Source organism: Polypterus senegalus, chromosome 6 (assembly GCF_016835505.1).
Source record: "Polypterus senegalus isolate Bchr_013 chromosome 6, ASM1683550v1, whole genome shotgun sequence".
Taxonomy (NCBI): domain Eukaryota; kingdom Metazoa; phylum Chordata; class Cladistia; order Polypteriformes; family Polypteridae; genus Polypterus; species Polypterus senegalus.
This window is the reverse complement of record NC_053159.1, coordinates 9454849-9469119: the sequence shown is the minus strand read 5'-3', so window position 1 is coordinate 9469119 and position 14271 is coordinate 9454849. Positions and strand designations below refer to the sequence as shown.

Genomic DNA, 14271 nt, shown 5'->3' with positions numbered 1-14271 from the left:
GGTGTTGTATACACTCACCGGCCACTTTATTAGGTTCATCTCACTACTACCGGGTTGGACCCCCCTTTTGCCTTCATAATTCTTCATGGCATTAATTCAGTAAGGTTCTGGAATCATTCCTCAGGGATTGTGGTCCATATTGACATGACAGCATCACACAGTTGCTGCAGATTTGTCAGCTGCACATCCATGATGAGAATCTCCCGTTCCACCACATCCCAAAGGTGCTCTATTGGATTGAGATCTGGTGGCTGTGGAGGCCATTTGAGTCCAGGAAACTCCTTATGTTCAAGAAACCAGTTTGAGGTAATCTGAGCTTTGTGACATAGCACGTTATCCTGCTGGAAGTGGCCATCAGAAGATGGTAGTCATAAAGGAATAGACATGGTCAGCAATTCTCAGGTCAGCTGTGGTACTAAGTGCTCAGTTGGTACTAAGGGGCCCAATGTGTAACCCACCACACCATTATATCACCACCAGCAGCCTGAACTGTTGATACAAGGCAGGATGGATCCCTGCTTTCATGCTGCTGACACCAAATTCTGAGTCCACCATCTGAATGTCACAGCAGAAATTGAGTCTCATCAGACCAGGCAACATTTTTCCAATCTTCCATTGTCCAATTTTGGTGAGTTGTAGCCTCAGTCACCTGTTCTTAGCTGACAGGAGTGTCACCCAGTGTGGTCTCCTCCTGCTGTAGCCCACCTGCTTCAAGTTTTAATGTGTTGTGTGTCCAGAGATGCTCTTCTGCACACTTCAGTTATGTGAGTTACTGTAGCCTTTCTATCATCTCAGACCAGTCTGGCCATTCTCCTCAAACCTCTGGCATCAACAAGGCATTTTCACCCAGAGAACTGGCGCTCACTGGATATTTTCCCTTTTTCCGACCGTTCTCTGTGGTGAGAAGTTAAGCCAAATGACACTTTTTATTGGCTAACTAGAAAGATTACAATATGCAAACTTTGGAAGCAACTCAGGCCCGTTCTTCAGGCAAGTTGTAACCAATTACATGTTGCCTGAAGGAAGGGCCTGAGTTGCCTTGAAAGCTTGCATATTGTAATCTTTCTAGTTAGTCAATAAGTGTCATTTGGCCTAACGTCTCACCACATCCATAATGGCTAACACGGTACAACATCCTCGTACTACTATGACCATTCTCTGTAAACCCTAGAGATGGTTGTCTGTGAAGATTCTCAGTCATCCAGGTGAAATCATCTGGTGGTTGAGTCATGGCAACTGGACTTCTTCCTTGTTAGATACGTTTCACTGCTCATCCAAGCAGCTTCTTCAGAATAGAGCAGTAAAACGTATCTAACCTAGTAATGGCTGTGTGTGACACAAACCCAGCAGATCAGCAGTTCCTGAAATTCTCAGATCGGCCTGTCTGCCACCAACAACCATGTCACGTTCAAAGTCACTTCAGCCCCCTTTCTTCCTCATTCTGATGCTCGGTTTGAACTTCAGCAGGTTGTCTTGACAAGGCCTACAGGCCGAAATGCATTGAGTTGCAGTCATGTGATTGGTTGATTAGATATTTGCATTAATAAACAGTTCAGCAGGTGGACCTAACAAAGTGGCCGGTCAGTGTATTCTGTAGCTGCCACACAATGCAGACTCAAAACAAGCCACACAGTCATAGGGACACTAGAAGAAAATGGTGGGAGGCCCCCTCTGAATTGTCCTTCCATCAGCTCTGAATGTGTTTTTATCCCTTATGGGTGTGAGGAGAGCCGGAACTTTTCCAGAGAGCACAGGGCACAAAGGAAGAAGGAAACCAGCAGGGGATGCCACTCACGACAGGCACATACAACTCATTCTCATTGGGCCATTTTACAGTTGGCTATTTGTCTGATTCTTTGGGATGTGGGAAGGAACAAAGGGACCCTGAGGGGAAAAAAAAAACACCCACATGGACATGGAGAGGAAATGGAAATTCCACATTGACAGCAATTGGGCTGTAGCCTTTAACCTCCTTGGCATTAACCCTTGAGAGGGACTCAGGCTTGGAATTCTGTGTTATCACAGTTAAGCCCGAGTCGGATTCGGTGTGACATTTAACGACTGTTTTGTAGTGTTAAGCCCCAGTAACTCTCAAATGTATTTATTCAGCTCTGAGTTGAGGGGTCTGCGGTCCATCCTGGTAGACTCAAGCAACAACAACAACAACATTTCTCTCTATAGCACATTTTCATACAAATAATGTAGCTCAAAGTGCTTTACATGATGAAGAAAAGAGAAATAAAAGACAAAGTAAGAATTAAAATTCTTCTTCTTCTTCTTTTGCCATATCTCAGTGTTGTAATTACACGTCGACGTGGGCTCTAACATGAGGAGACATCAAACGCCACAGATCTCTGTCTTGGGCCGTCCGCGTTATGTCTTGCAATCCCATGTCATATCTTGAGAGTGCCGTCGACACCCATGTCATTCTTGGGCGTCCTCTCTTGTTGGTTCCATCCACTCTTCCATGTAGTGTGATGTTAGCAATCCTGTTCTTGTCCATCCGGAATACATGACCTACATGGTACATGGTTGAGGGCTTTCCTGATGTCCTCGTTTCTCATCTTGTCTATGATGCGTACTCCAAGTATCTTTCTGAGCGCTGTCATCTCGAACACGAGCAGTTGTCTTTCTTCAGCACTTCTAAGAGTCCACGTTTCGCATCCGTACAGGGCAATCGGTACTATAAGCAAGTTGTATAGTCTCATTTTGGTTATCTTATTGATGTTCTTGTTCTTCCAGATACTGTCCAGGTCACTCCATTGAACTTAAGGCTATGGCTATTCTCGTTCTGATGTCTTTCGAGCTGTCGCACGTTGTGGTTAAGGTTGATCCTAAATACTTAAAACTGTCTTCATGCTGCAGTTTCTTTCCTCTGAGCAACATGCCCTCTTCAACTCTTTTCTTCGTTTCTTGCTCCGGCTTTGAGCTCAGCAGCATCCATACTGTCTTGGTGTCACTTATCTCTTGTCCGTATCTAGAACTGACGCTTTCCATCTTATTTAGCAGGAGTTGTGCATGACTGCGGAGTTCAGTTATAAGACCGATGTCATCAGCAAAACGAAGATTGTTAATCGTTCTGCCATTCACGCATGCTCCTTTGCTTTCTAGTCCGTCGAGTGCCTCCCACATAATGTGCTCTAGATAGATGTTAAAGAGATCCGGCGACAGTATGCAGCCTTGGCGTACTCCGGATTGCTAGTTTGAACCACTCTGTCACCTCTCTTTCGACTCTTATGGCACTCTGCGTTCGCTTGTACAGGTTCTCCATCAGACTGATCAGCTTTGGGTGTATGCCGTAGTGATGTAATACTTTCCAGAGGCCTTGGTGCCACACTCGGTCAAATGCTTTCTTGAAGTCGATGAAAATCAAGTGAAGCTCTTTATCCTGTAATGAGAGATACTTTCACATAACAGTCTGAGTGAGAAGATCTGCTCAATTGTACCACGTCCTGACCTGAATCTGGCTTGCTCCTCCACCATTTGCACTTCTATCGCGCTCTTCATCCGGCTCCTGATAATCTCCAAGATGATCTTACTTGCGTGACAGATAAGGCTTATCATGCGGTAGTTCTCGCATTTAGTGGTGTCCCCTTTTTTTGGAATAGTAGCTATAAGAGACTTAGTCCAAAGCGTCGGAAATTTTTCTGTGTCCCATATCTTGTTGTAGATCTTGTGCATGATTTGAACCATTGCTCTTCCGCCGCTTTTGATTAGCTCTCCTTCAATGTCGTCGATACCAGGAGCTTTCCGTATCTTGATCTTCATAATGGCTGCTCTTACTTCACTTTCAAGAAGGTCTGACTCTTCTTCCTCTCTCTTGCAATTAGGCCATAATTGTTCAAGAACGTCACCATCCGTTTCAATGTTTGCATTGTAGAGGCCTCTACTATATTCATACCATCGCTTAAGAATGTCGATGTCCTTGGTGAGCAGGTTGCCATCCTTGTCTCTGATGTTGTTGCACCTTTCATTCAGCTTAACTCCTTTCTTGAGCGTTTTGACCTTTTGAAAGAGAGTGCGCATATCATTTTTTCGGCTTGCTTCCTCTGCCTCGCAGCACTGTCTGTTAAACCAATTCTCTCGGCACTCCTCAATCTTTTTGTCTATGATGATCCTGAGCTGTGAGTATAGTTGTTTCAAATTCTCGTCCTGTGGATTATTGTTCTTCATTGCCTTCACAGCTCGTCGTTGGTCAGACAGGTCGAGCACTTCGTCACTAGAATTAAAGTAAGACAACACTAATTAACATAGAATAAGAGTAAGGTCCGATGGCCAGGGAGGACACAAAAAACAAAAACAAAAACTCCATGAGACCACCTGACCAGCCCCCTCTGGGCATTCTACATCACATAAATGAAACAGTCCTCTTTGTAGTTAGAGTTCTCATGGAAGGACTTGATGGTCATGTAGACTTTTAATCCATCAATGTAGGAACATCACGGTGCTTTGATTAGGCGGTGGTGGCGGCACAGGTTGCCACCACAGAAAACTGGGAAAAGAAACAGAAGAGAGAGTAGGGGTCAGTACGGATTTTAGAGCCACCATGAATAGTTATTATGAAGAACTGAACATACAGAGTATCAGGATTAAATTAAAATGAAGTTATGAGAAGGCCATGTTAAGCACAGAGTAGGAGCCAAATCTGGATAGAATAACCCCTCAGAAAATCACAAACTTGTGCACACTGGGCCATTTTGGAATTCTGTCTATTATAATGAATCCGTTTTGCATGAAAATAAATGATAAAAGGAAATCCTGAGACGAGACTTTATTGGCGATAATTTCAAGTCCCGCGAGACAAGACTTTTTACTAAGAGATTTTGACAAGTCCCGCCCTCCTCTCAAACATTTTCAGCCACGCCCACGGTCTAATCACTTCTCATTCGTGTGAATGCTATTTTCAGACACAGTTCCTGCGCTCTCAGCTCCAAGCAAGGGCGGAAGTAAAAGACAAAGAGTAGAAGACAAAGTAGAATGTTGTAAAGAGGTTCAAAAATGTTGGCGCGTACACATGCAGAGCAGGTTAGAGATAATGAAAGTACTAAAATTCGAAAGTCTCAAAATAGTAAAGATCGCATTAGCGCTAACAAACGGAAATTATTACTCGGTGAAATAACGGAACAGCAAAAAGAGATCAAATATATGGACATAGGTGATATGACAGAAGTACTGTATGTAGATAAATTGTTCGGCTTTAAACTTTAAGTCAGAGACTGGTAGATCGTCTAATTCTCCAAGTCGGTACACTCAGGACATGAAAAGAATGCTAATAGGGTTGATCGGCAATGGTTGATGAAAGAAAGGACCAACAAGACGAACCGAGATGGGAACCAAAGCCTGTTCCTGACGCCAGAGGACACAAAGTCCTTGATCACTCCCAGATAATAGAGTCGCCATTAATCCTTTGAACTAAATGCCTAGAGTTAAGAGTATCCAAAAGATACAGCTAGAGTGACCTTGGTGACATCTCAGAAGCAGACAATGAAACCTCCAAGTGGTCCTTACTCAGTTTCTTTGTGGGCCATACGCTGCCAGCACATAAAAAAAAAAATTAGTGAAGTGGAAACCAAGCTTGATGAACAACCCTAGTGATTTCATGCTTTTTATTCTCTTTTTTTCAGAAACAAAAAAGATGATGATGATGAGGAGGAAGAGGAAGAGAGAAGTTTACACAAGAAGACATTCCAAGGCAACGCCAATTTTAGTTTTCAGAATCCCATGATGAGCTTAAACAGTGAGACGCCTTCCGTCAATTCGGTGACGAACAGCGTCACAAGCCCTAATCCTTATGTCTACAAAGCTTCAGATCCTAAGAAGTTTAATGAAGATGATGATGATGAAGACGGGGTGGAATTTGTAAATTTCAGAAACACGAACAACATGGGCCAACGAAAGAACGCAATAAATTCTAATATAACAGCAAACCCTTATGCATTCCCACGGGTCCAGGCTTCCAAAAGGCCTGTGATGGCACCTGGCTCTCAGAACAATAAGACATCTAATGACAACCCATACCTTCCACAAAGGGATTATCTTGAATACAATAAGAACTCGGTAAGAAACTTGCAGAAGTTCTTTAATTAAATATAAGAGTAAGTTATTTATATGTAAATTTGTGATGAGGCTCAAGGAGAGTCCAAAACGTTCAGAAGTAATAACCTTTAGACCAGTGGTCCCCAACACGGGTCCTGGAAGGCCCCAGTGGTCTCAAGGTTTTCATTCTAACCTTTTTCTTAATTGGTGACCCATTTTTGCTGCTAATTAACTCCTTTTCCTTTCATTTTAATTGACTTGCTTTTATAAGATTTGTTCCTCTGAATTGCTTCATTTCTTTCCTTAAATGGCACCCAAACAGAAATGAAATGTGAAGTGAGTGAGCCGACAGAAGACCAACTAAGTCAGGGCCTCAAATTCCAACCAATTTCACTCCAAATAGTTGCTTAATTAGGCACCGAGTCTCGTCGTTAATTAAACCCGTTCTTTAATTCCATGGTTTGATGTTGCTCTCATTGTACAATAGCAGACATTTCCGATTTTTTCTTTCTAAGAGCACTGGGGACCCGAGCAGATCGACATTCCTGAGACCTTCACCTTTCTTTATGTTCAGATATTGTATGATGGACACCAGTTGTTTTGGCTCATTTTGTATCGCATTATTGTTTGGCTGCTAATTAAGGAAAAAAGAAACAACTCAGGGGTCTGAGTCTTCAAGAGCAAGTCAATGAAAATGAATTCAAAAGAAATTAATTAGCAGCAAAAACAGGTCACTAATTAAGAAAAGTGTTAGAATGAAAACCTGCAGCAGCCACTATGGCCCTCCAGGACTGGAGTCTGCTTAGACCAAGACGTGAGGAAAGACCAAAAGCAGGGAGGCCTTCATTAACACCTTTAAGGCGGACGTCAACAAAAGTCGGTGTGAAGGGTAGAAGCGGTATGATCCGGTCATGTCTGAAGTTTTATTTTTTAAGAGTTTTTTACATTTTTCAGTGTTAGTGTGACTCCTATTTGGGGTATTTAACTATCCATCCATCCATTATCCAACCCGCTATATCCTAACACAGGGGTCTGCTGGAGCCAATCCCAGCCAGCACAGGGCGCAAGGCAGGAAACAAACCCCGGGCAGGACACACACACGACAATTTAGGATTGCCAATGCACCAAACCTGCAAGTCTTTGGACTGTGGGAGGACACCAGAGCACCAGGAGGAAACCCACACAGACACGTGGAGAACATGCAAACTCCACACAGGGAGGACCCTGGAAGCGAACTCAGGTCTCCTTACTGCGAGGCAGCAGCGCTACCACTGCGCCACCGTGCCACCCGGTATTTAACTATGTAGAAAATAAATGATAACTTTTGTTTTCACTTAATAATACTGAAAATCGTTTTGGACTTTATGCAACGGCATTATTGTTTACAGTGGGCACCGTCTGAGTGAACGTTTCTGTAGTCAGGAGGTGACTTGGAATAAGCAACGTGTGACGTCTTTGACACGACTGTATAGGGTGGTCCAGATCTAATTATGCAACTTTTAATGCAATGCAGGAAAACAGTAATAATAATGATAATTTTTTTGCATTTATATAGCGCTTTTCTCATTACTCAAAGCGCTCAGCAATTGCAGGTAAAGGGCCTTTGGCAAGACAAAAGAATTTCTGTTCGACTGACATTTTGGAATGCAGGGCAGGTGCTGCCATCTATCAGCATCAAAAAGAATTTTTGGTGAATTCTCTATGTAATAAACTTAATAAGTTATAGCGTAATGAAAATTGCTTAATTAGATCTGGACCACCCTATATAAAGCTCAGCGCCCCGTGCACTTCCTGGTTATTATGGTGTAGATGCTGTAATGGATTGACAGGCATATCGTTTGGAATGAGGAGGACTACCCAACCTGGCCAGGAAACCATAATGGATGGACTGCATAAGTGAAGGTGCAACCCAGCCAGGATGGTGCTAAGTTCCTAGCCCAGGCAAGGTGGTCACCTAACAGATGGACTGGGGGAGAGACTGGTTCTAGGGGGACCAAATGGGGTTCGCTCTTCACTAATTACCAGTAAGTTTGAAATTTCAAAAACGCGTACAGCGACGCTCAATTCAAGATGTCAGAACGAACACTGAACTTTCACGACTAATTTCCTTGAAGAAGAAGTGTGACTCAGTCTACCGGGAACCGGGTTGATTTACGTGGACAGACAGACAGACAGACATGGCACACGCACATAAAGAACAATTTCCTGCAGTGGACAGTGAGGACATTTAAAACGATTAAATCATTTTATCATCGTAGATCAGTTTAAATATCTAGGGGTAAAAATCACAAGTAAATATAAAGCTCTTTATCAACAAAATTACGCCGACTGTATGGAAAAAATTAAGCAAGACTTGCATAGATGGTCAACCCTTCATCTCACTCTAGCTGGAAGAATTAACGTTGTTAAGATGAATATTCTTCCTAAGCTCCTTTTTTTATTTCAAAACATTCCAATATACATTAATAAATCATTCTTTAAGCAATTAGATGCAACAATAACCCCATTTATTTGGAATTCAAAACATCCACGCATCCAAAGAGTGACCCTACAAAGACCAAAGGCAGAAGGTGGCATGGCCCTACCTGACTTTCAGTTTTATTACTGGGCAGCAAACATACAAGCTGTAAAAACCTGGACACAAATAGATGAACATACACAGGCCTGGTCCGCAATAGAAATAAAATCCTGCAGTACTTCTTTATGTTCCCTGCTTTGTGCCCCGATAAATGCAAGTGATCGCCAATATACTGATAACCCAATTGTGCTTCACTCACTCAGAATATGAACCAATGTAGAGAGCATTTTAAGATGGAGAAGCTTTTATCTGTGGCACCTCTGCAAGAAAACCACCTTTTTTAACCTTTGCAAACAGTTTTTAATATCTGGAAAACATTTGGGATTAAAGCACTTAGAGACCTTTATACTGTATAGACAACGTCTTTACATCCTATGAACAATTACATTCCAAATTTAACATTCCAGCTACACATTTCTTTCACTGTCTTCAAATTAGGAACTTTGTCAAACAGAACCTGCCCGATTTTCCTCATCTCGCACCTTCCTCAATGCTGGAAAAAGATATCGGTCAGTTTGGAGGACTCAGACAGCATTTCTGCAATATATAAAATTATTTTACAGTCCATCTCTTTCAAAGATCCAAGAGGACACTGGGAAAGAGATCTCTTAATCAATATATCAGAAAAGGAGAGGAAAGTAGCAATGCAGAGAATTCACTCGAGATCCATATGCGCAAAGCATATAATTATTCAACTTAAAATGATATAATCGAGCACATCTGTCTCGCTTAAAATGTTTCCAGGGCGAGAGCCAACCTGCAAACGCTGCAATCGAGCTCCAGCCTCACTGGGCCACGTGTTCTGGTCCTGCACCAAATTAACTTCCTTTTTTAAGTGCCTTTCAGACAGCCTGGGCGTCACAATCCCTTCCTAACCCACTAACAGCTGTGTTTGGTGGGCTCACAGAGGGGCTTAAAGTGGAGAAGGACAAACAAACTGTGATCGCCTTCACTACACTGCTGGCACGCAGATGCAGAATCCTAACTCTCCTCTTTTAAGTCAGTGGGTAACTGATGTCTTATACTATTTGAAACTGGAAACAAATTACATTTTCAGTTAGAGGATCTGTGCTGAGCTTTTTCAAAACCCGGCAGGATCTGATCAATAAAATTTCAGAATAAGCTCTTTAAGCACCCATGGAAGTAATTCTCTTGGCATTTTTTGTTTTATCTGCCTATTAAACTCATCAATTTATGTATTTTTTTTTGTAGCTTTAAGTTTTACCCCGATGGGGTGAGGGTTGGGTTGCTTTGTTTTCAATCCTATTTTTTGTAAAAACTGATATATCTGTATGGAATGATTATAATAAAATCAATAAAAAAAAACGATGAAATGTACAGGAATTTGCTCGAACAACAAAATGTCAAAGCAAGACTACATTTAAAGCTGTTTTTTCACATCTTCATCAATTTTTGTCATTGCAGGGTCCCGGGATCGAGATGAATTCCCTCAACAGGGGCTACCCGCCCCCAGTGAACTACAGATACAACGGACACATGAAATACTAATGTCGGGGTGATCGACGCTAACGCTCAGGCTTTGGAAGAATTTTGAAAATACAAATATGACGTGTTTGGTGTATACTGTATATATATTTATAAATACTGACATATTGCATACTACTTACTGTATAGCACTTGGGGTCTGGAGGAATTAATCTTTAAGGGTGGTCTTATAGCGGCCATGTTGTTTTGATTATTTATTAAAGAGAAAACGTCTGCTAACGCAAAGACGGAATAAAGTGTGAAACAGGAAAATTAAATAAACGAACAATAGTAAAAACAAATGCATATATTATAACCAAACTGGAGAAAAAGTAAACAGTTGATATTGATTATGGGATGTTTCTATGTATTTTGTGGACCTGTCATTGAAAGTGTATGTAGCTGTAAAAAGCACATTCATTTATGGTTGGGTCCGAGCCTATCTGGTTGATTTGTGGGCAGCTCAGGATGGAGCGCCCATTCATAACTGGGCACCCTCACGCACACACACCTACAGTCAGACTGGGTCCGTTAGAGTCACCAGTTAAAGCAACCAGCAAGTCTGTGGGAGGAAAACTGGACAACTTGTAGAAGATCACAGCTGTGGTTCAAAAGCCTGAACCAGGAGCCGGTGGAGGCGGACAGTCTCACGCCAATGAAGGTTCTGTCTGTCACGATTTGTACATGCAGGTGCCCGATGTGCGCCATGACAAAGGCGGCTGACATATCCAAGAGCCCTTTGCTGTCTTGAAGATCTGCAGCTGCCACTGCTTCCATTCTTTTAAATGAAACTCCATTTAGGTAACAACAGGCAGAGAGACCTGAGGACACTTATGTGCATACAGAAAAATCAAAAAGCACTTGGACAATAAAGTGTGACATTAAATGATGGGGGGGGGCTAAATAAAAAAATGTATTTATTGTATATGACTGAATTAATAAAAGCATTTGTATTGTTTTTCCTGCACTTGGATTTTGATTCTATCTCCTGGTTTAAAGACTTTTCCTAATTTATGTCTGAAGAGTTTTGTTTGACCACACAAACTCCTCCTTGTGCGCTCGAAGCGATGCGATTTTAACTGAATGTCACCTCACGAATGTCCAGCAGAGGGCACTCAAAACCAACCTACACGTCAAACACTTCCCTTCGATGTTGCGATCCAGGATACGGAGGATTGACTGCACGTCACTTCACGGCAGCAACGCTGGGAACTGACTTTGGTTTTTTTCTTTTAATATTTTTCATAAAGTTTACAATATTCACGGAAAAAGGTTATTATGATTCTTATGTTTTAAACTCGCCCTGCCCGGGGTTTGTTTCCTGCCTTGCGCCCTGTGCTGGCTGGGATTGGCTCCAGCAGACCCCCGTGGATGGATGGATGTTTTAGACTGTACACCAAAACACAAATCACTGCTATGAAAAATACATTTAAGCGTCTAAAGTACAAAGAATATAAAACAAGTCATTAACGTGTAAGATTACATTGTTGTTTGCTCGGCACAAACCAGTCTGACGGACTGAGGTCTCCTATGAACAAACTCTGTGTGTGCTATATAATAAATAGATAGATAGAAAAGGCACTATATGATAGATAGATAGATAGATAGACATGAAAGGCACTATATAATGATAGATAGATAGATAGATAGATAGATATGGAAGGCACTATATAATAAATAGATAGAAAAGGCACTATATGATAGATAGATAGATAGACATGAAAGGCACTATATAATAAATAGATAGATAGAAAAGGCACTATATGATAGATAGATAGATAGATAGATAGATCGATAGATAGATAGATAGATAGATAGATAGATATGGAAGGCACTATATAATAAATAGATAGATAGAAAAGGCACTATATGATAGATAGATAGATAGATAGATAGATAGATAGATATGAAAGGCACTATATAATAAATAGATAGATAGAAAAGGCACTATATGATATACTGTAGATAGATAGATAGAAAATGCACTGTATAGTAGATATGAAAGGTGCTAGATTGTAGAAAATAAATTGAAGTTGGTCTAAATCAGGGGTAAGCAGCGTCAGTCCTGGAGGGCCTCAGTGACTGCAGGTTTTTATTCCACTTCTCTTTCTTAATGAGGAGTCCATTATTGCTGATGAAGCCCAAACCCATTGCTCAAGTGACATTTTAGTGGTCTCACTTATTCCGATTCCCCACCATTAATTGCTTATTTTAGTCTTACACAACTGCATTCATCGTTTTTAATGGCTGCTTACTAGCAATAAGATGTGAGTGACAAAGGGACTGGCTGTCCTCCATCTTTTCTGCTCTGTTTGGTTTAATAAATTACTTGGCAGGAAACTGAAGAGAAAAAAGTGAAGGGCTGAACATCACTCATCCATTTTAGGCTTCAGATCATTTTCATGATATGCTTGTAAAGGAAAAAATCTACGAGATGAAACCTTAACAAGGCATGAAATTAAAGAAGACCTGTTTTTGGCATGGAGTGGCCTCTAATTAAGCAACTGAGCCGGAACAGAAACAGTGTGGCCACTGCGGCCCTCCAGGGCTGACGGTGCTCACCACCGGTCTACGTCTTTCACATTTAAACAATGAGCAGGAGAGCTTTGTCCGATGAAGTTCTGATGGAACTGGACACTTGGACTGATCAGCCCGCTCTGTTTTGCTGCACACGCCTGATGACCTCGATTTTCAGTGTTCACTCCTTGTTTCCCTTCTATAACTTTATCGCCATCTTCCTCTGATGTTGAATTTGATATGCCACACACTCAGATGTTCTGACCAGACTATAATTAACTTCAGCCTGCAGGCTCGTCTCTCGTTCCAGTGACTTTGCAGAGATGGACATTTGGCATGAAAGCAGACTCTCAGATTGTGCCATCGTGCCCCCTGTGTATGTGGAGTTCTGCTGGCCATTTATTATTATATCTGCACTGATGCATGTTAAGGGTTCGGTGGTGGGGTTAGTTGACTGGCCCACTTCTTGTTCTGTGTCACAACATTCTGTAATGGTGACACTTCTTAATTCGGGCCATTAACCTTCTGTTTCTGTTCCGTGGATTTGAGAACAATCCAATGTTTGGGTGCCCCCCAGTGATAGCCCCCAACTCAGATGGGGTTACTGCATTCCCCCTTTATAGTTCTGAGGTTCAAACCCTGGCCAGTGACACTTTTCTGATTCAGTACAAGTTGGTTTGCACTCTTCAGTCTCTGGATGTCAAAAGGTCCTCATGGGGGGATATTGGGTGGGGTGCTGAGGGACATCAGAGGGGCGGTGACAGACATGGGCGGAGCTAGCTAGGATTTCTGGCCCCGTCCATGTAACATTATCTATAAATTATTTGAATGGTGAGATGCGAGCGGGTCAGAACTACAAGATCCAGACCAGACATTGCCCCATCCTGCTTAGAACTTTACTTGGTCTGCCAAAGCATTTTTTGTCTGTATATGAACATTTTCTTACTTGTTCATTTCTCTTTTTGCTGCGCCACTGGACTTGTATTTTGAATGACAATCCATTTGGACTTTTTTCTTGTTTGTGGCCTGGTAACCCAGAGCTGCTCTGATTGTGCCTCACCCGTATCGACCAATCATTTTTCTTTTAAGAGCTTTTTATTCAGGTCTGATTAGTTAGGTTTATATTTGTGAAGGTCCAAGTGGGGTACGGGTGTGTGCAGGATAGTGGATTGCTGTGAGTACCTGAACTGTCAATGAATGTGAAGCCCCCCAAACTTGCAGCCAAGATCGTCTTCTTTTATCTGGGGCATTGATAGGCAGGAACTGAGGGTGGACCAGGAAGAATGAGCAGACATTACCTGTCAAAAGTAACAAAGTGCAAAACAGAGGACATGTCCAATACAAAAATCAATAACGAGTGTCTAACAAAAACAAATCCCAAATAAATAGGCATGTTCACAATTTAAAAAGACTTTATTTCCCCATTAGGATGCCCTCATGCCACCTGCTGCAACCTGATACACCTCGCATACCACAAATATTAATAATAATAATAATAATAATAATAATAATAATAATAATAATAATAATAATAATTGTTTGCATATACATAGCTCTTTTCTCACTACTTAAAGCACTCAGCAAATGGCCTACTCATCCAGCCACCGCCGTTCCTCTGAGTTACCATCTCTTCTGGACACCGCAGCCCCCTCTTT

General features: G+C 41.8%; 1 protein-coding gene across 1 annotated transcript in view; it reads left to right on the top strand.

Moving 5' to 3' along the window:
• LOC120530773 overlaps positions 1-10993 on the top strand; it is a 31058-nt gene extending 20065 nt beyond the window's left edge. Inside the window, exons 8-9 of the mRNA XM_039755361.1 lie at positions 5625-6057; positions 10040-10993. Coding sequence (XP_039611295.1) covers positions 5625-6057; positions 10040-10123 — 517 coding nt within the window. The 3' untranslated portion in view covers positions 10124-10993. The remainder of the gene's footprint in view (positions 1-5624; positions 6058-10039) is intronic.
• The last annotated feature ends 3278 nt before the right edge of the window (positions 10994-14271 follow it).